Raw genomic sequence first — 23,481 nt, 5'->3', positions numbered from 1 at the left:
CACACACACACACACACACACACACACACACATGAGCCCTTCCCCCAGCAGTCTGGAATTAGGACTGACTTGATGCCTGCAGGTAGCCACAGCTGCGGTGCACAAGGCTAGTCATATATAGAAGACATTGCTTCCTGGTGATCAGTCTTAAACTTCCATGAAATTCATTATGCACAAAGAAGTGATGCTGGAGAGACCGCAGGACGCGATTTCAGATAATGCTTCAGAGTTCATAATGGCAGACGCCAGCACGGCACTGCCATAGGCAGGAATGGAGGTGATGGGCTGGAAATGAGGTCGGGACATCGACTCTCACTCTACAGCATCTGACCTTCAGCAGGGATGACCAAAGCATGCGTAAGAAAGATGGCAATGGCTGGAGAACAAGATTAGAGGTTAAAAGCATTTTCTGTTCTTACAGAGGACCCAGGTCCAGTTCCCAGCACCCACATGGTCACTCACAACCATCTAAGGACATATGAAGGGCTGGAGAGATGGCTCAGTGGTTAAGAGCATTGCCTGCTCTTCCAAAGGTCATGAGTTCAATTCCCAGCAACCACATGGTGGCTCACAACCATCTGTAATGAGATTTAGTGCCCTCTTCTGGCCTGCAGACACACACAGACAGAATATTGTATACATAATAAATAAATAAAAAAAAGGACATATGAAGTGCATATACACATGCAGGCAAAACACTATATGCATAAACTAAATCTACAAAAATAAAAAAGAGTCAGGAGGACAGGAGGGAGGGAGAGGAAGGGAGGAGGAAGAGATGGTCTCTTTAACATGTTGTGCTGGGAATTCTTTATCCAAACATGTAGGTGACTGATATTAGATCTCTATCTTCCACTATGAACAAAAGTCATTTCCAAATGGGCTAAAGACCTTAACAAACTTGGAAACAATAAGACATGGGGGAAGGATTTAAGATGCAGGTACTGGCAACAACTTGCTGACTAAGACTCCAGTGTCTCAGGAAGTAATTGGAAGAACTGACAGGTGGGGCCATATCAAATTAAAAGCCTCTGCACAGAAAGGAAACTGCCTATATAATTTCTCAGAGGAATCCTGCCAGCCTTTTTATCCGACCAGGATTAATATCCAGAACACATAAAGGACTAACAATTAAACAGCAAAAGAACAAGCAATCAATAAATGACCAATGAATTGGCAGCTCACAAAGGAGTATGAATGATCAATAACCACACAGGAAAATGTCCAACCCCTTTAATAACAAGAGCAATGCGCATCAGAACTATGGCGTAGTCTCTCGGATTCTAGTCACACGGCTCACGCCAAAAACACAGAACAAAACAGACATGCCGGCAAGAATCCCAGAGGCTTGGGACACTTACAGACTACTGGTCAGAATATGAATTAGTCTCACCGTTATGGAACTCAGTCTGCAGTTGCCTTAAAAAGCACTAAAAATAGAAATACCAGTGACACCATGCCTCTGCATACATGTCAGAAGTAATAGAAGCCGTCACACAGCAGAGAAACCAGCACATGCGTGTTTGCTGATCCAACACCTACAGTAGCCAAGATATGGAATCAGCCTCAGTTTCCATCAATGAGTTTAAAGATGCGCTATGATTTTACCATGGACTCAGTCATAAAGAAGAATAAAATCATGTCATGTGCAGAAAGATGGGAACGGGAGACAAATACATTAAGCGAAGTAAGCTAGACTCAGAAGACATTCTGTGTTCTCTTTCATATGTGGAATTAGGACATGGAAATGGAGGAAAATTATTTGTAAAGAGGACGGGGGCCAATGGGGGCTAAGAAAGAACAACAGGCACAGGAATATGATCCAAGTATATTATATACATGTACGAAAATGTCATGAAACCCACTAAGATGAAAACAGTTAATATTTTAAAATTCTAGAAGAACCCAAGTACACTTTTTTAAGTCACAGTATAAGTTGTAGTGGAGAGAGAGAGAGAAAGACTACCACCCCCCGATAATAATAAAAGTGCACATCTAGGTGGACGACTGTTTAAAGCGGTCGCAGTGTATGAGATGCGCATCAGATGCTTTCGTAAAGACAACACTCCCAAATGTGCCTTGTGTTTGTAGTGAAAAATGGATGTATGTTTTAAAGTTTCTCTTCTCTCTACTTTGAAAACAAATGTTTTACTGGTGTTCAGGATTAAATCTCTTGGTAGCATGCTTGCCTGGCACCCATGAAGCCCTGGGTTTAGTCTCCAATACCAAATAAAAACCAAGTGTGGTGGTGCATGCCTTCAATCCCAGCACTAGGGAAGTGGAGGCAGGAGGATCAGAAGTCCATGGTCATCCTCAGGCTCACAGCTCATCCAGGGCCAGCCTGGGCTTCACAAGACACTCAAGGGGAATGTTCTATCATATCACTGTGCTGCTCCAGGAACTTTGATGCTGTTACTTTCTGACCTCATGGCTGGGGTGGTGGGTGGGGTCTTTGTGAGAGGGGAGGAAAAGTTTATCTCCTCCCCATACCCGTCTCATTCTCTTTCAAGCCCATGATGATGCCCACTCCGATGCAAAGAGATGAGATTTTGAATCAACAGGATTCGTTGGACTTTAAAAAAGTCACTTTAATTTTTTTTAACTGAATTAGAAAAGCATAAAGGTGTTTACAGGGCTGTGTGTGTGTGTGTGTGTTTGCGTGTGTGTGTGCATTTGCATGTGCATGCACACCCGTGTGTCAATACACAAACCAGGGCTTAACAGACCATTAGACCCCTTCTTGGATGAGGATCCATGAAACAGAAACCACTAGATTCCTTGCCTGGGGGAACAGCTAAGCATTCTCTTAGTGAGACAAAGGACTGCGGGAGCTGGGACTAGGCTGCACCCATGAGCCACTGGGCCCCAAAGTCCTTCTATTCCTGTCCTCCCTTCTGAAGGTGAGCCCAGTGCCAGGAGAGCTCAACAGGGCTGATCCCCAGCCTCCAGCAGTGGCTTGAAATTCTGAGAACCCCCAGCTTCTACCTCATCTCTAGATACCAGGTCAGACATTCCTTCCAGAGGAACTAGGTTTTGTGAGTAATTTTTTTTTTAAATTATGATGCGTAGACTCTTCCATTTAGAATAAAATGTTTCGCTAAACATCCCTGGAGGAAATGATGAAAACTAAAAAGAAAAACAAAAGGTTTTTTCTCTCTCATTGCTTTTTCCATCCACTACATAAAATCGACCCTTTTTCCGTGAGAGTTCACACTGGGTCTGCCTCTGTCAGAGTCACACTGCTCAGCCCACACATGCTGTGATATGTTATTTACTCAATCTCTTCTCAGGAACCGTCCTCACGTGTGAACCCTGAACACCAAGGCTAACAGCCCCTCCCTCCTTAGATGTGTGAAATCTGTCATGTAAAAATTTACATTTTAGTGATATCATACTTTATAAAGTAATGAGATTTAAACATACCAGTCAGGAAATATTTACTAAAGGAAGATAACATTTTCTTCATGTTTATAAGATTCGTAGCGTTGATGATGATGGGGTCTTTCCCAGACGGTGGCTCCAGCGTTTCCGTGTTGCTGGAGGGGGTCACAGTTTTGAAGACAGCCTGGTCTACAGAGCAAGTTCCAGCCCCAGCAGGGCTATATCGTAAAAACTTGCCTCAGAAAAAAAGGGGTCATGAAGAGGTCTGTTAAAAAAACAAATTTTAAGGTTTCTAAATGGAAAAAAACAAGACTTACCAGCAAATAAAAGTTGATTCTATGTTACAAGAGACCAACAGGGTAAGGGGAGGGCATGTTGAGATGGTTCAGTGAGTTACTCAGGATGGGGCGACAGTCACTAAAAGCATTTTAAGAGGGGACAGGTCTTACTCGTAGTGACATGGTATATTAATTTGCTTATGGCTGAATTTCGGCTGAACTTACTTTCTGGCTTTCGCATGCCTACTGACCACAACTGGTGGCCATCAAACCATACTCTGACTGATGTCATTCTTGAATATTATTTTGATACGTTGCTTCTCATAAAAGGAGGATTTTTATTTTAATTATGTGTTTATTGGGGGGACACGTGAAGGTCAGAGGACACTTTGTGAGGCTCTCCTCTCCTTGACCTGGGTAAGTCTCAGGGATTAAACTCAGGTGTTGGCTTGGCAGCCAGCCTCTCCTCCACTGCCCATCTCGCCTGCTGAGGGGCACTTATTTATCTGATAAACCTGTCACTTTGTATTTAATTTCTTTGAATTTAAGTATTTTAGAAAAATCATGCATTTCGCCTTCTTTCTGACTGCACTAAGACGGTTTATCCAAGGACAAAACTCAAATGGGCTTCTGTTTTAATACCGGAGAACAGCCACAGCAATATGACAGGGTGTGGCCACTGTTATAACAAATGCTTGTGCTGAAATAAAGACCAGTTCTACAGTGTGTTCTACGGTGATCTTTCACAGTCTTTTAGCTATTTATTGATATGAATTCTTTGACTTAAGTATCACCCAAGATTTACTGAAAACACTTCTAGTATGTATCAAGGGCCACTCAAATATTCATTGTTGGACTTAGAAACTCCACTCTTAAAAATAGATCTTAAAGAGTTTGGAGCGGGGGCATACACAAAGTCTGGGTTCATCCCCAGCACCATGTACAGACGAACAAAGAAAAGTGGGAAACAGTGTTAAGAAAACTCACATCGTATTAGTTAAAAATAAGAAGAGGGGGGAGGGAGAGAGAGAGAGAGAGAGAGAGAGAGAGAGAGAGAGAGAGAAAGAGAGAGAGAGAGAGAGAGGAGAGAAAAGAGGTAGGAGAGAGAAAGAGAGAGAGCTAAATGCTTAGGTGAGTGGTTAGGAAAATTACAGTTAACAGATCATTTACAGCATTTAAAATGATAAAAGATTATTATGATCTAAAATGTATTTTTTGCCAATGCATAAAATGTAACAATTATACATATTAATAATATACTATAGAATGTTTTAATGCCATGACATTTAGTTAAGTAAATTTTACTATAAAATCTTAGTGTTCTATAAAATAAATATGCTAGGAAAAACCACACAATTATAGCTATGGGATTGCTGTCTTTTTCCAAGAATGGAGAAAAAACACTTGGGAAGTTCTCTGACTAGGTTTTTATTCTCTTCCTTATCAAATTAATGCACTTTAAAATGCCTTTAAACATCTTCTTAAGCCTCAGGTGCTCTTATAGCAATCCTTCATTCTTACTCCCCGAGTGAACCTGTGAAAAGCGAACATCAAAGGACTTTTCCGCCCCTATTCTACAGTGGGGGCTGATGCTCTGACTTCCTGGTGAGAAACAGCTGGCAAAGTTGAGCTAGCTTGCCCACAGTCTCAGGTTGGTTTGGCAGAATAAAGACCGATAATCTCATCTGCCTTCAAAAGGCATGAAGTCCTCCCTCCCCGCTTGTAACATTTCTGAGCTACTTAAAGGAGGCATACACCACCGGAATGCATGCTGGGAATGCAAGCAGCGCCCTCTCTGGGGTTTCTGTATCCACTCTTCCCAAGCCTTCCAGGAGAGCATTTTACCGGTAAAGCTACCATAAGAAACAAACAGCAACGAGTAACATCTCATACTTTTATGTCTTCAGCCTTTTGTTGTTTGAAAGTAAGTCTAAATTTTTAGGTGTGGTTCTCCTGCCTCGGCCTCCTGAGCACCGAGATGAGTCTGCATGCCAGATCCTTACTGTCCTTCTTCTCAATAGATGGTCCTTCAGACAGACAGCTGACTGGCCAGATACCTGAGATGTTTGGAAGACAAAATCATTTGGCATTAAGCATCTACAGGCGTATTGTTAATATTACCTTTTTTTTTAAAAAAAAAATCAGTAAATTGCTTGGAAAAAAAAGTAAATGTATTTTTTTCAACTACCCCTGTCTCCATCAGATTTCCATTGTCAAAGGAAGATGAAGAGGAGGATTCCATCTCTCTCTCTCTCTCTCTCTCTCTCCCCCCCCCCCGTGTGTGTGTGTGTGTGTGTGTGTGTGTGTGTGTTGCAAAGCTCGCAGCACGCTGGCTGATACTCTCTTTACCTTCAGTTCAGTATAAAATAAAAAGAACTGATTTGAAGTGCTAAGCCAGAGACAGGTCCTTGGACTGTCCTAGTCAGGTCTGGCTTCCTGCCACCCCCCTTCTCGTGTTAGCCTCTTAATCTCTCTGGGTCCCTTCTCCCTGCCTTCCTCTTATGCTCCCCAAGGATGGGTCTCAACACACACAACACATACACCTCAAGGAGTCCTTTCCTCGTGCCTTAGCTGCTTTAATGTGTGTCCACTTGGTGTAGATTAACCATGTATGGCCCAGACTGTAGAGATGCCATCTGCCTCTTACCTGCTCCAGAGGACCCCTGCCCCAGTTCCCAGTTTTATTTCCAAGTCAGAAATCCCAAGAGGCTGCTGACAGCAATATGAAAACAGGATGATTCAGGCTGGCCTAAGGAAGGGCTCTATTGTTGTTGAGGTGCTAGCACACCTCCATGGGTCCTCCAGCAGTACTTAAACTGCTGACTAGTCAGAGAGCCTGGAAGGGAAATTTTGACTTTGAGCTGGTGTCTATGAAAAAACAGTTTCATCATTATTTTTTTTGTAATTTGGTTAATAACAAATTCAATTTTGTCACATTTGTCATTTTCTTCTAAAATTTTGATTTTTTTCCCTCGTCAAAAATAATACAAGAAAACAAGGGAAAGATTTACTTTGGAACTACTCTGAGATATTTAGAAGAGGACAGGACAAAGCACACAATAAATAAATTATTAATAGGAAATGCCTGATTTCCTTTTCGCTAATTCCGTATGTGTGACCCTTCTAAGATTGCATGATCTATAAAGAAAGGGTGTGCTGAGCATCCTGTACCTGAGGGCAACTTAGCAGACAGGATGTGTGTCCTAGCAGGCAGCACTGGTCTATGCTGCAGGAGGTAGATAAGATGCTCAGTTTGTTAAAACACGCGAAGCAATGCTAACCAAATATTCCCCACATTTTACAGTGAAAAATAGCCGTTTTTCCTATGGAAAAGCCTTTTGTCCTTATAACGATTTTGGATTAATCTAAAAAATGATAGATACAGGTTTAGTTCATTGCCATGTGCTTAGCAAGTACAAATCCCAGGACTTCATTCTCAAAGATCTAACAAGACAAACGCTTGAACATATTTTGGTTCCCCTCCCTCCCCGCCAAGCTCTGCGGGTCATCGCTGGCCCCCCAGTGTCTCATTGCAGAATTATAGTGCACGAAATAGCGCTCAAAACCCAGCCCAACTTACTTGGAAGAGCACAGTGCCGAGAGCGGCTTCACCCCTGCAAGGGAGGAGAGGGTGAAGGCACCGAGCGTGCACAGTGCACGCACTACCACACAGCATAATATACAGTCTCAAGTGACTGCATTTTTCTTTTCTCTTTCTTTCTTTTTTTCTTTTTTCTTGCAGAAGAGTGAAGTTTGGGTATTTCCCCCCTGCTATTAAGTGCTAATTCCACACCTCCATTGAGGCTGAGCTCACCCACGGTGGACATTATTCCCGAAGCCCTCACTTTGCAATTACTTTCGGGGTTGACCTTTCAGAACAGTGTCCCCCAGGCCCAGTACCTGGCCAGCAGCCCCAGGCGCCAAATCAGCCCCCCCTCCCCGGCCTGGGCCCCGCAGGGCGGGTTCAGGCGAGCCTCGGCCCCCGCGCCGCCTTTAATTTCGCAGCTCCGACCACCGGAAGCTAGCGCGAGGCCGGGGAGGGGAGGACGCGCCCACCGATGCCACCGGCGCCTGCGGGACGCGCCGCCAGTCCGGCCCTTCTTCGCCGGGTCGGCGCTCGCCCACCTCTTCCAAATTTAACCGTTACCTAAATCCGAAGGGAAATGAGCAAACCTCTGGGATTGGGTGTCAAGGTATTTTCAGCTTCGTTGGGCGTATTTATCCTCAAGTGTTTCCATAACAAGCTATTTCGGGGCCGCGGCGCAGGTTTCGCTCTGCGGACGCGGTGGTCACCAGCCGGGCTCCACGCCGGCGGCACCGGGGTCCGGTGATTCACGGCCGTGATCCGGGGGTGAAGCTGCCTAAGCAGGCGACAGGGTTGGGGTGCCCACAGCCAGAGGGCCAGAGAGACCTCGTGCGAGCCTAGTGCCCCCTGCACCCGCCGCTCCCGTCAATCTGTGTCCTGAATCTGTGACTTCTCGCTGCGGAAGTCTCCGGGAGCCAAGAATATTTCGATTTTCTTTCTAGTTATTTCTAGGGCTGGGTACTCAGACCTCCAGGGTCCTCCATAGATAGCCCCTGGTCCCATAGACAAACAAATTGGGGAGGGTTGCTGAGGGGTGCCCATGAAGCTCGCTGCAAGAATGCCCCCCCCCGTCGCCTCCTGACCCCTTGCGCAAAGGAGGCTCGTGGCCCATCGCCCCACTGGGGGATGGGGATTGGTCTGAGAGGGCTAGCGAGCGCCTCTAACGCTCAGGAAGTGAAGTTTGCGGTTTTGGGGGCTGAGCTCAGAAGGAGATTAAAAAAAAAAGTCAGAAAGACAGATCAGTCTCTCCCGAAAGCAAGATTCAGTTTGCACACTCTCAGAGCTCGGTGCCCGCGCCCTGACCTCGCAGGTAGGTTTGCTGAAACTGCTGTGCCTCCCGCCCAGGCGGGGGTGGACTGGTAGGAGGACACTGCCACTTAGGGGACGTCCCGAAGGCGCTGGCGGGTCCCCACCTGCTGCAGAGCTCGGGGGGCTGGGTTCTGAAGGCACCAAACCGGTACAGCGAAAGATCTGGAGTAGGGGGCACAAGGTTTGGAGGTTAGCTAGGGAGTGGGATCCACGTGGGAAGGAACCATCTGGTGGGCATGTGGCGGCAGCTGGGCTCTGGAATACTGCTTCTGAGCGCCTTTACCTTCAGGTCCCTAATTCCCGGCCTCAGATGACCAGGGGAAGCCTGGCGGGCCGCAGTGCCAGGAGCGTGCCGCCCCGCCCCCTGGACGCCAGCTGCAGCACGAGGTTGCCTTCCCACGCGCAGGGCCTTGGGCCTTGCCATCCCCCCCTACCCCTCCTACCCGGAACCAGCAAAGCCCTCCAGGGTGCTAGAGGGGCGTAGGTTTGTGGCTGGAGCGAGGACGTGTCTACCGTGTCCCGCGTGGTTGCTGACGCGCCGACCCACTGCGGAATCAGGCAGCCCTTCTGCTTCCCACGGGTCTTGCTCCTGGCCAACGCCGGCCTGAGCCTCACCAAGGCCCCCCAAGACCCTTGTTCTGTTTTCCTTCCCATCATACTTGCTTTAAGAACTGTCTCTTGGCTGGAGCCTCTGGCCATACAGTCAGTCAGGGGCTTTTAAGAGGCGGAGCCCGGGTCCTGGGAGCCGAACCTGAAAAAGGAGTGTGACATGCTCGCCCCCCAGACCTTCTGGAGCCTTGGTCTCCTGCAGAAATTTCCAGCACACTAGGGTTGGGGATCTGGAGCAGGGATCCCTAGTCTCCTTTTAAGTGGGGACGTCAGGTGTGCTCTGTACTGTGCCCTGGGAGCGAAGCAGCTCCGGTTCCGCAGTCGAAACCGCCGAAGAGCAAGGACCAGAGGTGTTTGTCGGTCTAGACTTCCCTGAGCCCTGGTCCCTGAGCCCGCTCAGCCGTTCTCGCCGGCTTCGGAACCTGCCTTGGACCTCGGAGGCAGGCGCACATTCGTTTAACTTAGGCCTCCTCACGGTCGGGGTCTCCCCCACTTCCCCCAAACCGACCTGGAGCTGGGACGCAGTAGCAGCCCCGCCTCCCCGCCGGGTTCAGGTTTCGACCCGAGATTAGGTGAACTGATTGGGGGTTAATGAGAGCGACGCCAGCTCTCAGGCGTGCTGGCTCCGGAGGACCCCCCCCCCCCCTGGCCACTGATCGCTCGCACGCGCTCCGGTTTCATCTGACTGGCTCCCTAAACCGTTGCTGCTCCACGGATTTGGGCGCCGCGTGTTTGGCAGTCTGTGCACACGCAGTTCAGCCTCAAGTTCCTTAGGACAAGATCATTGGTGAGCAGATCGAAAAATACTTCTTCATAGTTGCCGAGGCTAGGCCTGCCGGGTCTGGGCTATTTCACAGCGGTCACTCCCCTGGCCAGTGCCGGCACCACCTCTGGCTTCCAGGCTAACTTTTTCCAGAAGGCGTTTCTCCTGGGGCAAGGGTTGGTCCTTTGCCACCTCCCCCACCCCTCACTTTCCTGTCCCTCTGGCTTCCTGCCGCTCTCTGCTCCAGCCTCAGCTGCACACAATCCCTGGGCAAACCAGTCCTTCAGTCCTGCCTAGTATGCCCCTCTTTCGCTTCTGTTTGTCGCGGGACTCTTGGAGGTCTTGACTTCATCCATGCCCCTTCCGGGTCCCAACCACTGATGCACCCTGACCACCTAAACTAATCTAATCCAACGCGGCCCATTCGCTCTCCTCAGTCCTCAGTCCAGAAGGGACCAGGCGGGCATTGCAGGGTTGATTTGGGATAACGGGCCAGTTGCGGACTGGAGAGTGATGGGAGAGCTTTGCTAGGGAAGGGGAGGGGCTAGGGCGTGGGCAGGGCCGAGGAAAGGGACCTGAGCCAGATCTCGGGGACAGGTTTTACCACTGAGCCGTGGCAGTGGCAGCAGAGGCCCGCACTCGCGCCACCTGTCCGAGTGCCACCTGGTGAGCGCGGCGCCTGGGGGCCAAGCCCCTCCTCCCGCGGACCTCCCTCTCTCCTCCCTGGCCCGTACTCTCCCTTGGCCTGGGTGCGGTCTACAGCCGCCATCGGTGCTGACCCGCATTTCCACCCGGTTCTTGCCTCCTCTCAGAACTTGGAGTAACCTCAGGTTGAGGATCCAAACACTCATCCAGAGGCTGGCCATCATGCCACGCTCCTTCCTGGTCAAGAGCAAGAAGGCGCACAGCTACCACCAACCGCGTTCCCCGGGGCCAGACTACTCCCTCCGTCTGGAGACTGTGCCCGCGCCGGGCAGAGCAGGTGCGAGGCGCGCAGGGACCGGGTGGGGCAGGGACGCCTACTCTGCTCCAAGCCACCTTGTTTCCTAGAACCAGGGGAGACTATCCCAACGCCCCTCGGGTGCTTTGTTTGTTTGTTTCCTAGTGCTCCGGTTCTGCCGAGCTTGCCAGAGATGCCCCTACCGGCCAGTAGTAGACCCTTGAATCTGGGAGGGCTTCCAGCCGGGTCTGAGTGGAGAGATGAGGACGCAGGCGACACAGTGGACCCACTCCAGCCAGGCTTAGGTTGACTTCCCTTCTGACTCCTCTCCATAGACCCTGTGGATGCAGGCGAGGCGAAGATGGCTCCCCAAGACCGTTTGTCTCCCGACTCTCAGCTAACCGAGGCTCATGACAAAGCCTCCGCGACCCCCGACAGCTGCGAAAGCAGCGTTTGTGACCCGAGCTCTGAGTTCGAGGACTTCTGGAGGCCCCCTTCTCCCTCGGTGTCTCCAGGTAAGGACCCGTTTTCGAGGTCTTATGGCAGAGATTCGGGGACCCCGCAGTACAGAGGGAAGCCAAGAGCCTGTTTAGGGAGCAGGTTCCTACGGGGACGGGGTCCAGGGGGAGGCATCAAGCCTCATCGTACTGGACACCTTGTCCTAAGTGTCCTCCGTCTCATTCCAAGGGGGTTAGCTCCAGGCTGCCTCTTTATTCGTTGCCTGGAACTGGCAGGTGCGACAAATGAGCCGGTCCTCTCACCTGGCTGACATTTCTTTTTCTGACCAAAATTTGTTGTTTAGAAATTGTCAGAACCCAGAATTCAGGACGCAGACACGAATACCACAAACAAGAGACCTGGCAGTCTGCGCCGGACAGACCAGGATGCCACACTGGAGAGCGAGGTTGCCGAGGAAAATCTCAGCTCCTTGACTCTGTCTTTGAAAGTTTCATTTCCCCCCTCTGCTAGGAAAACCCAGTCTCAGGGGCGAGCATGCAGGGGTTCATTTCCAGGGAGCAACTGAGCTTCCTGCAAACCACTTGACTAGGGTTGAGCGGGAGTATGCTAAAAATAAGGAAGGAGCAGATCAATACAAATCCTGCCAATGATCGGTTATTTCCAGGTCATAGTACTGGTTTTAAAAGATAGCTCATCTACTCCTGCAAGCAAAGGGTTCTTCCTGGCTGTGTGTGTGACTCCTGCAACCTCTCATGGAGCAAGCCCTCCCCCCCCCCCATGGAGTGTGCGGTACATTCACTCAATATCCATCCAGTATCCAGTTTCAGCAAAATTGACATGTGTGGGGGAAGGGGAGTTCTCCCGAAGGTGGTGGCTAACTCTTAACTGTCAAAATAATTTTTATCAGAAATGTATCAGGTATAGGCGTGCTTTGAGTCCTTGCCTGCTGCCCCTTGCTGAACACATTAAACAACTTCACAACTTTGAGAGATCTTAAGACCATTTCAGTCTGTTCAGTCTGGTATTTCTAGATAGCCTCGATCCAAAGTTTGTTTGACCCTTCTTCATAATTTATCGCAAAAGGAAAAGAATTAAGTGGAGAATTTGAAGGGAGGAGGAGAGGTCAGGATCTTGTAGCAGGACCCTAGGCCAAAGCTCTAGTCGTCTTTTCCAACAGGACTGGCAGGTGTTGGGGGTCCAGCCAGAGAACCAACCAATCGAATTTTCCGATCTCCTCATTCTATGCCATTTTAAGCCTCACTTTGCTGCCCTGCCTTAGGCCCGGGAAGTCCCGCGGGCCTGCCTGAGTTTTCCCCAGGGTGTCCTGGATTCTGAGCGTTCTAACCAGCTAGGAACCTTGATCACTGCTCCGCCCAGCAGCCTCGAACCTGACCCGACGGCCTTCTATGCCTCCACAGCCTCTGAGAAGTCGCTATGCCGGTCTCTGGACGAAGTTCAACCCTACACCCTGCCTTTCAAGCCCTACGCTTGGAGCGGCCTCGCGGGGTCCGACCTGCGGCACCTGGTGCAGAGCTACCGGCAGTGCACCGCCCTGGAGCGCAGCGCCGGCCTGAGCCTCTTCTGCGAGCGCGGCGGGGAGCCGGGCCACTCGGCCCCGTTGTACGGCCCTGAGCCGGCGGCCGGCGGAGCCGGTGCCGGGTCACCCGGGACCTGCGGTGCTGCGGGCGGAGCCACCGGCGGCTCTGGCTTGGGGCTCTACGGAGACTTCGGGCCTGCGGCGGCCGGGCTCTACGAACGGCCGAACGCAGCAGCGGGCCGCCTGTACCAAGATCGCGGCCACGAGATCCACGCAGACAAGAGCGTGGGCGTCAAGGTGGAGTCAGAACTGCTGTGCACCCGCCTGCTGCTGGGCGGTGGCTCCTACAAATGCATCAAATGCAGCAAGGTGAGGTTCCCGCGCACCTGGCCTTCTCAGCCCTGCGCCCCTCCAGCGTCCACACCCCGAGACCCCCCCTCAACGGCCTTCTCCCTGGCCCCACTTGCCCCCAGGTGTTCTCCACACCGCACGGGCTGGAGGTGCACGTGCGCCGGTCCCACAGCGGCACGAGACCATTCGCGTGCGAGATGTGCGGCAAGACCTTCGGGCACGCGGTGAGCCTGGAGCAGCACAAGGCCGTGCACTCGCAGGTAAGCTGGGCTCTGGAGGCCGGAAGCTGCCCTGGGGTCCTTTCAGTCGCGTGTAGCACCAGCCACTTTCCCATTGCCTCTTTCTGCTTGCTCTGATTTAGGTGTGTAGAGAGAAACGTGGGTGATAGAGGGCCGGGTTTGCAGCAATCTTAGACTGTGGTCCTGCCCCACTGTCAGCTTCCAACGGTGCAGTTCTGTTGGACAGCAGGAAGGTTTGCTGCTGCCGCCTTTTCTTTATTGTCTGTGTTCCCTTCATCCTTCCTGACTGGCACGGAAGGGTCTCAGCTCAGCTCCAGCATCCAGTGTACGCGCTGCGCTCGTTTATAAGTAATTGTTGCCCAAGTCCAAGGCTTCAGACACCTGAGACTCATGCAGCACACCAGGTCCTTGATGGACGTACGGTGATTAAAGAGAGGGAGATAAGCGAAATATTACACAAGTGGCCAGGACAACAGCTCATCTCCCTGAAAACCCACAGTGACTAGGGTGGGGGGGTTCATCTCGAGGAGGGTGAAGAAATCTGCCAATGGGTGTCAAAAATGCAGGGTGGAGCTATGCTTTTGCCCTGGGGTGTGGAGGGTTGTGGCTGAAAAGTGTTTTGGCAGAAAACGTGTTAATAAGGAGGTGTTGAAGGATGGGTGGGGATTGAAACTAACGGAGGAAGGGAGAAGAGGATTCTGGCTCAGAGGAGGAAGGGAGGAGGAGACTCTGTCCTTGGCGTTGAGGGCGGCACCCCAGGGAGGAGCGACGCATTTCCCCCTCTCCCTTTCCCGTCCCCTCTGCAGGAACGAAGCTTTGACTGTAAGATCTGCGGCAAGAGCTTCAAGCGGTCGTCCACGCTGTCCACACACCTGCTCATTCACTCGGACACCCGGCCCTACCCCTGTCAGTACTGTGGCAAGAGATTCCACCAGAAGTCCGACATGAAGAAACACACCTTCATCCACACAGGTAACTGGAAGGGGCTGGGCTTGTAGGAGGCGCTTGGGAGCCAACACAACTCCCTTCAGATATTCTGGCTCCAGTGTGGTGCAGGAGTTATCCCCCAGAGGGACCTTGTCATTGGGTCTGAAGGAATATCTTCCTCTGTGTTAACATCAGAGCCCTCCCAGGTTTTACTACGGCCATCAGAATTCATGTGTAGCTCCTACACTTAGTTTTTATAAGAGTTTGTTTTGTTTGAGTAGAAAAAGGAAGGCAAATGCTACCAAGTGTTCTGCTAAGCCTGTGTTCCCATCTCCATTCTAGAGATGAGGAAATGGAGGCACAGAAAGATCAGGTAACTTATCCAGGGTCACACAGGGCTCAGCTTCAGGTGTGCTGGTCTGAGGTCTCACATGTATATGGTCTCGACCTGTTTGTTATATTAGACTTTCAGTTGTGGGAGCTGGTCAGTGTTGGAAACTTCTCTTATTTGTTCTTCTTTTCAAAACATTAACAATTTTGTTTTCTAACCGTGACTATTCCTAACTTCTTACAATGCTTTAAAAATACCCAAGTTTTTCAGATTGTCCCTTCCCTTTTGTTTTCCTGCTGCTCCATACAGTAAAGTGGGGTTCTTTTACTGTCCAGACATCGAGCGATCTATCAGACTCAGTTTGAGTAAATCCCAGGGCTCTGGCTTCCAGCCTGGGACTCCTTCCTCAACACTTCAGCCACAGATGAGTGGGCTTAGTGTAGAAGCTTGTGAGCTAAGTGATTCTCTGCCCCTAAGAACCTTTCCTGTGACAGCCAACATGACGGTTACATGAGACCAAAATCTCTGACCTTACTGGAGCACATGAACATCACTTTAAATCAGATCACAGCTGGGTGGTGGCACACAGGAGGCGGATCCCTGGGCATGGAGACTAGCCTTGGCTACAGAGTGGATTGTAGTCCAGCTAGAGCTGTATAGTAATAGCCTATATTTTAAAAAAATCAGTAAGTAACTACGTAAAAAAAAAATCACAGTGCCTTCCAGGAGCCCACAATCCATGTTTTAAAATTTGTGAACAGTGTAGACATTTGTATCAGAAAACTCAGAGAAAAAAAATCCCTTTGGTCATGCACCTTTGTCCCCAAATTTTCCTTTATAGGTTATTTAAGACACTTATCAAAATGCAACTAGAATCTTGACTGAATGACACATTCAAGCCTTTATTAAACATTTATATTATGGCTACAATTCATTCCTCAGATATGTTTGACTCTGAGGGATAGGGCAAGTTTCACTGGGTGAGTCCTTGTCAGGAAATCTTAAGTATGAAGAGAGAGAAAAGAACACACAGGAGGTTCCTTAAGAACAAGCAGACAGACAGACACTTTTTTGTTTTCTTGTTTGCTTGTTTTATTTCCCCAAGGCCAATTCTCAACCATAGAGTCATGAGGGGACTCTTTGGGAATATGCTTGTTTACCCCGATTTTAACCAGTTCACAAAGCTGTTGGTTTTCTTCCTTTTACCTGTTTTTAAAACTTTCCCCTTCCGTGCGTGTCTGTTATCTGCTGAAATCTGTAGTGAAGAGTTGTTGGCATATTAAGAATCCTGTGATTTAAAACCTCAAAGAGAGGAAGAAAGAAAGTAAAGATAGAAAAGAACCTTAAGAAGTGATTTGTGGCCCTCGTGTGGATTTTAAAAAATTAAGACATTGGACAAACCCGTGTGTTTCAAGAGCGAGAAAAGAAGACAGCTCCACTGGCCACACAAAACAACACCCACTTGGAAACTCAGATTTGAAAACTTCCTCTGACGAAAGCAGTCACAGGGTCTGTAGGACGGCCCCTCCCACCTCCTGCCGAACATCTGCTGGGGGCCCTGTGCTTCTAAAAGTCAGGCAGGCGAGTCCTCCGGGGTGGATTCAGCTGGGGAGGGCACGTGGCCTTTGCTCAGTTTCCGTTTAGCAGGAAACCGTTTGAGACCTTTGGCTGGGAGCCTCCACTCAAAAAGTCTCCTTCCACCTGGTGCACCCGTGTTTTACTGGTACCAAGTTGCAGGTCATGAGTTGGTTCATGCTGCCGCCCATCACCCTCCAACGTCTTGAAGGTCTTAGCCAGCTGCTAGAAAGAGCGTGCGGGTAGCAACGGGTCCCTGTCAGTTTTATCATAGGCTCATACTTCCTGCCCTTGGTCTTCCATCCTTGCAGGTGAGAAGCCCCACAAATGCCAGGTGTGTGGCAAAGCGTTCAGTCAGAGCTCCAACCTCATCACGCACAGCAGAAAGCACACGGGTTTCAAGCCCTTCGGCTGCGACCTGTGTGGGAAGGGCTTCCAGAGGAAGGTGGATCTCAGGCGGCACCGGGAGACGCAGCATGGACTCAAATGAGCACCGTGGCCGTCAGCGACAGCAGCTGCGAACACTACTGTAGAGGACTGCCTGCCTCCCAACCCTGCTCAGACCCTGCACCCCTGCGCAAAGCTCACTATAGCTTTTCCCCTTCACCTTCCTTCCCAAAGCTGCTGGAGACTGAACTCCGTTTGCAAAGGTCAGCCCAGAGTGGGAGACACAACCACAGCAGTGGTCTGAAGATGCGGATCCGATGAAATCTCGCACGTCCCAGGCTTTCGCTTTTCTGCTCTGTCTCACAAGCAGGAAAGAACTGGTAAACTTTGGGCACTGGCTGATGCGTTATTTAGAAAGGACAAGCATTACTCTTCTGAAGACACTGGTTTAGGGAAGGGGCTTCATTCCTTTGAAATCACCAGACGCAGCACCACCGTCAAGCTTGTCAGAAAGACGCAGGAAAAAAAAAAGTGGACTTGGTGATGAGAGGGAGTCAGAGGTCCTCTGTGGTGTCATCTGAGGAGGTGGCACTGTGGGTCCGTTTCTGAGGACAAGATGTCCTTCATCTACTCAGCAAGTGTTTATTGACCACAGATTATCAGAGTAGGGAACTGGAGAACCAGAGATTGAAGTCAGCCGCCCCTGCCCCTCAAATGCTATCAGTTGAACCTCAGAGTAGCGAGAGCCTGTGTCCTCCTCCTCCAAGGGAGTTCTGAAAAGACCACACAAATATTCAGACTTCCCACTTGACACTTTTGGGGCTTCGCAAGTGTAAACAAAAAACAACTGGAGGGTCAGTTAAAAATTCATGGGCAAATCCAGTTTTTATTGTTAAGTGGCTCCTTTTCCAGCCTGGGCTGTTGATGTGGGGTAAAGGCATTGAACCTCAACTCCTGCCCCTTGTGTACTATCTAAGAGAGAAGTAGTCTTTCTACTGTGAGGTTTTGTAAATGTTTCTAAATCTTCTTGAGTGCATTATGTATGTTAGATTATATTTATTAGAATGTTGTTTTAAATTAATAAAGTATTAAGAATATTAACAAATTGCCTTTCATTAGGTCAGAAATTCAGGGGAAGGCCACTGGTGTTTTGTTTTTTTTTTCTTGTGGGGGAAGCTGGAACTGGAGGGCAGCCAAGGAATAACAGTGGATACCAATTGCTCAAGTATCCATATTTTCCCTTTCTTTTATGCCTCAGAGATACTTATTTCTTTTAAAAAGAACATTTATTTTTATTATTTTCGTTATGTGTCTGTGTGCCATTGTTTGCACATGGATATGCACACATGAGCGTACCTACACACTAAGACTAGAGAGGGCATTGGAGCTACTAGTACTGGAGTGATTGAGTAGCTGCCCAGCATGTGTGCTCAGAACCAAACTCAGTTCATCCAGAAGAGCAGAAAGCATTCAAACCTGCTGAGCTAGCTCTCCAGTCCCCAATCAATCAATCAATCAATCAATCAATCAACTTTTCTGTTTTTGAAACAAGGTCTCATTATATCTATATAGTCAACTCAGAGATCTGTCTGCCCCCTAAGTGCTGGAATTAAAGGTGTGTGCCATGACACCTGGCTAATATGTTTTAAATAAAACCTTAGGAGGTGTGTGAAACTCAGCTCCTAGCCTTGTAGAGTCCTGGATGGTCCCACAGGGACCTCAGTTCTTCCCTCCGAGAATTTCACTTATAAAATAGGACTTAGGCTCCTAGATGAAAAATCATAGGCCTTTGATTTAGAGATCTGAGTGTTTTAAAATATTTTTTATTTGTATGTGTGTCTCTGCGTGTGTTATTCACGTATGTGCATAAGTGTGCAGTGCCTGAGGTGGCCAGAAAAGGGTATTGGCGATCTTGAGGTTGGTTATAGGCCGTTGTGAACTGTCTGACATGGGTGGTGTGCCTAGCTCAGGTGCTCTGCAAGGCTCATCTCGTTTCTGAGCCGTCTTATTTGGGTCCATTGTAGGCTCTGTCACTGATGCATCCTGTAACTTGGCAAATGTTTTCACTTCCTAGTTTTCTTGGAAACATAGCTGTGGTCCGACCCCCCAGTCTAATTCTGACTACTCAGATTCCATAGAGACTGGAACAGAGAGGGGGAGGGGAGGAAAGGAGGGAGGGACGGAGAGAGATGGATTGGCTGACTGCTGTGTTGAAGGCAAATTACAAGCCTAAAATGTGTGAGGAAGGATGAAGTGGGGCCCTGCGTTTGCCTTAGGTCACTGTTGCTGTGATGAAACACCATGAATAAGAGCAGCTTGTGTGGGGGGGAGGGCTTATTTGTTTATTTGGCTTACATATCCCATATCCCCCACTGAGGGAAGCCAAGGCAGGAACTCAAACAGAGGCAGAAACTGATGCTGACTGAGGCCTTGGAGGAGAGCTGCATACTGGCCTGACCATCCTGGCTTGTTCAGTCTGCCTTCTTATAGAACCTAGGACCACAAGCCTAGGGCTGGGCGTCTCCATTAATTGCCAATTAAGAAAATACATCACAGGCTTGCCTACAGCCCGATCTATGAAAGCATTTTCTCGGTTGAGGCTCCCTCCTCTGAGATAACTCCAACTGTGTCAAGTTGACATAAAACTATCCAGCAAAGGGTTATTCTGTCTCTCTCCCATCAGTAGGTCCTTTAAAAGACTGGAAACAGAATAAGGTCCTGGCTTTTCCTACTTCCTGTGCTCTGGAATCTTCCAGTCAGAGCTGAGCTTCAGTCCACGTGGTCCAGGGGAACTACCAACACTGTCCATTTCCCTTCAAGTCAATTTCCCACACTCCATCTTAGTACCCAGCATGCATTGGGAGACACAGCAAAGAGGACAAGTTCCATGGAGCTTCATTCAACAGTAGGTGATGGAGAGCCACCCGCTTCCTCCCGCAGCCAGAAATCACGCAAGACTTTCTAAGTGGGAGGGTCAGAGATCTTCGGTGCTGCCCCCTTGGTCAGTCAGTTTACTCTCGGTCAGAGTCTACTGGATGAGGTTGGAGAAGGTGGCTTCTCAGAAACTGTGGGTGATGAAGAATCCAAAGGTGGGGGACAAAGCCCTTGCTGAAGACACCTTACTCACAAGTCAGTGCACTGGTCTGTTGGTTCCAACCTGATTGGAAAGTAAAATCATAACACAGGGGAGAGGAACTGATTGAAACCTACTGGTTCTGTCTCCTTCATCTTGCCTGGACATCTGGAATATTTGCTCCACTTCCATTTTTTCATGTTTATGTTATTAGGAGTTGTGTTCTCTCTCTCTCTCTCTCTCTCTCATTTATTTGCTTTGAGATAGGGTCTTTTTTTTTTTTTGCTTTTTCGAGACAGGGTTTCTCTGTGGCTTTGGAGCCTGTCCTGGAACTAGCTCTGTAGACCAGGCTGGTCTCGAACTCACAGAGATCAACCCACCTCTGCCTCCCGAGTGCTGGGATTAAAGGCGTGCGCCACCATCGCCCGGCTAGTCTTGCCGAGTAACACAGGCTGGGCTTGAACTGGCAATTTTGCTGTGTTAGCTCCTCAACTTAACCTAGACACTATAATTTTGGCTTTCTTCTTAAACTGAGAAAAATATTTATCTCAATATCCCTTGGTTTAGAATCAAAACAAATTACTGTGCCTGTTGCCCTGTGAAATTTGAAGATTGCAAATATCTCTCTTAACGTTATTAGCTGGCTCCATTAAAAATGGATTGTGAATATTCCGTGTCGCATTATTCATGAGGTGGGCTCCATGCCTTTTGTCTGCTGGGGTAACTGTAGAAAGGGTAACGAGAGACACCCAGCACACCTTTGTTTCTGTCGCTAAATTTTTAATAACGCCTCCAGCTAGCCAGTTGGTGAAGCTCAGCTCTTGCACAAAAGTGGAAAAGCACAGCTAAGTCTAAGAAGCTGAGTTCTTTCAGTAGCTAATTTGAGTTTGTGTGCATCTACGCCAGACACGATTGAATTACCTATCAAGTGTGCCGGGCTATCAGGATTCAAGCGCAGTAAAGGTGAATTCCATCTGATTGATTTGAGACACAAACAGAACAACCGAGTTCTCGAAGCACCGCCTTAATTAAAGGACCAGCAGAGGATGGCGCCTCCCCCCACCCCCTCCCCAGGACTGCAGTCGCCCTTGAAAGTTGGGTGTGTATAGTGATTTGACCCAAGTCATTTTGTTGTCTGCCTGTTTGTTTAGCCTGATCATTGAGCAGAAGTGAATTAACAGAAGGGACACCCTTCACTCTATCTTCCTCTGCCTCTGAAGAGTTCTGTTTGGTTAAATTTGTACTTCATCCCATATTTATCTAAACAGCTCCTTTATCCATTAGGTCAAATCTGAAACATAAAAATTTCAGAGACACTTCACACAAAGACTTTTGTAACTTTAAAGTTCAGGGGTTTGTTTTTAAATTGTTTTCCAATCCTTTCCCCACAGGTTTGTTTATATATCATATATACACACAAACCATATATATACATACATATACAAACCATGTATATATATGGCTAGGGTCCTTATAATTTATATCTAATTGCTTCATTCATTTGCTTACCATGTGGACATATACTTAAAACTGAATTATATTTCACAATGAGAAGTTGGACCTTGTTTTTGCTTATTCTGAGAAGAATCAGCTCTGAGCCAGCAATCTCCCTGGTTTCTGAGGTTTGGATTTGCAGGCACGTACCACCACTCCTCACTTGAACAATTTTTGTCATTCTGTTTTATTGATATCTTAGTATTTAATTAGAAATTCTATCATTTTGAAGACTTACTAGGAAAAATGAAGTTTTGCAATTATAGTGTTATTTATTCTTTAAGCAAAAACATTTAAAGCACACTGGAAGCTACAAAGAAGAAATAATTTCAGCGGTACCCACAGTTCTGCTGTATCTGTATTTACTTCACACTTTATTTTACTTACTTAATACTTTCATCAGATTTTTATTTATACATAAAATATATGTATGCAGGTTAGGGTCAGAAAAACACTTATAGTGTCAGTTCATTTTTAACTCTGTAGATTCCATCATCAGGCTTGTGACAAGCACTGTGACTGACTTTATTTTTTAAATGGTATGTATAGATGGATCTACGTATGTATACATATACATGTAAGCATATGTACATATAAGTCTACACACATATATTATATATTATACATATATATTTATATATAATAGAGAGGACCAAATGCCAGCGGACTCTGCCCCTGCCTTCCCATCACTCTGCTTCCTTCTCAGAGGCATCCACCATACCTAGATTCAGATAATAGCTATCGGGAATAATGTGATGCTTTTAATTTCTTTATGTTTCCATAGCCTTTATTTTCTTATTTGCATATTTTAACCCCATAGAAATGGCAGCTTTACACAAATCTTTCTAGATTTTTATTTTAGCTCGATGCTTTATCTTTGAAATTTTGTGCTGCTGCTGCTGTTAGTTTGATTGTTATTTAGCCGCTGCATACAGAATTCCACCCTTTGGATGTTTGGTGTTTTATCTCTGTTATGGAAGGATAGTTTGGATCAATACTGATTTTTCATATTTGCGATTTTGCAGCAACTACTTTTTCTTTTTCTTGGTCCGTGCTGGCATATACTCGGACAGGTTAATGGTGACCTCCGAACACAGGAATCGTGTCCCTTCATCAGTCCGTCCTCCCTCCATGGTTGTACGGTCTTCCCGCAGCATGGTTGATGGTCAGGTGACCTTTCACATCCCTGTGAGAGAGGTTTTTTAGGTCATATGCCTAGGAACAGGAATACTGGGTTTCTCAGGTGGTTAAACCGACTTCTCTCCCCAGTACAGCATGGGAGAATTCCTGCCCACGTTTTCTAAAATTTAAAAATGTTTGAAACCCAGTTGTAAAATGTCGTTGTAATCTGTATATCCTGGTTATCTCTGCACGAGTTTGTTGGCTTAACCGGTCTCCCTTCCTGTGAAATGTTTGTTCATGTACTCTGCTTCTCTACCGAGTTGCCAGCTTTTTTATCAGTTTGTTCCTTCTGTGTGCACCAAACTCTCACTTGTTAGAACGCAGGCTGGAAGCTGGAAAGAGTCTGCCAGTCAACAGTGCTGTGTCTGGACCCCAGTGTCTTTTGCCTTCTCCCTGGAAGAGAGGGTCAGTTTGTTTTTGTTTTGTGTTAGGATAGGTGTATACTGGTGTGTTCCTGTGTTGGTTAGTGTCAACTCGACACAAGCTGGGTCCTCTGGGACGAGGGAATCTCAACTGAGGAAACGCCTGTACCAGATTGGTCTGTAGGAGTCTGGGGGCAGATGATTGACGTGGGAGGACCCAGCCCACTATGGGCGGTGTCACTCTGGGCAAGTGGCTCTGGGCTGCACAAGAAAGCAGCAGGTTGCCCAAATCACAGGAGGAAGCCAGTGAACAGATTTCTTTCAAGGCCTCTCTCTGCCTGGAGCTCCCAACGTGCTTGAGGAGGTCTTGGGTTTCCTTATGATGGCTGTGATCCTGACTTGTGAGCCAAAGGAACCCTTGATTTCCTAAGTTGCTTTTGGTCATGATGTTTATACAGCAATAGAAAGCAAAATAGGACTGCTCCTCTATGGTGGTTCTTGTTGCTGCTGCCTTTTTAACTTAATTAAGAATTTCTGGGGCTGGAGAGATGGCTGAGTGCTGCAGAGAACCTGGGTTCAGTTTCCTTTCCTCCAGTTTGTGGTACCTTTGTGATATATGAGCTTCTATTTCCTTCCTTCCTTCCTTCCTTCCTTCCTTCCTTCCTTCCTTCCTTCCTCCCTCCCTCCCTCCCTCCCTCC

General features: G+C 48.1%; 1 protein-coding gene across 1 annotated transcript; it reads left to right on the top strand.

The window, feature by feature from the left end:
• The first annotated feature begins 8,789 nt into the window (after positions 1-8,789).
• On the top strand, positions 8,790-16,774 carry Gfi1 (growth factor independent 1 transcriptional repressor). Its single transcript, XM_026785038.1, is given in 8 exon segments — positions 8,790-8,831; positions 8,833-8,940; positions 10,523-10,907; positions 11,201-11,380; positions 12,743-13,230; positions 13,335-13,472; positions 14,258-14,423; positions 16,596-16,774. Coding segments are annotated over 8 exon segments (1,686 nt in total).
• The last annotated feature ends 6,707 nt before the right edge of the window (positions 16,775-23,481 follow it).

This window comes from Microtus ochrogaster, linkage group LG1 (assembly GCF_000317375.1).
Source record: "Microtus ochrogaster isolate Prairie Vole_2 linkage group LG1, MicOch1.0, whole genome shotgun sequence".
Lineage (NCBI taxonomy): Eukaryota > Metazoa > Chordata > Mammalia > Rodentia > Cricetidae > Microtus > Microtus ochrogaster.
This window is presented reverse-complemented; position numbering and strand designations above follow the sequence as displayed.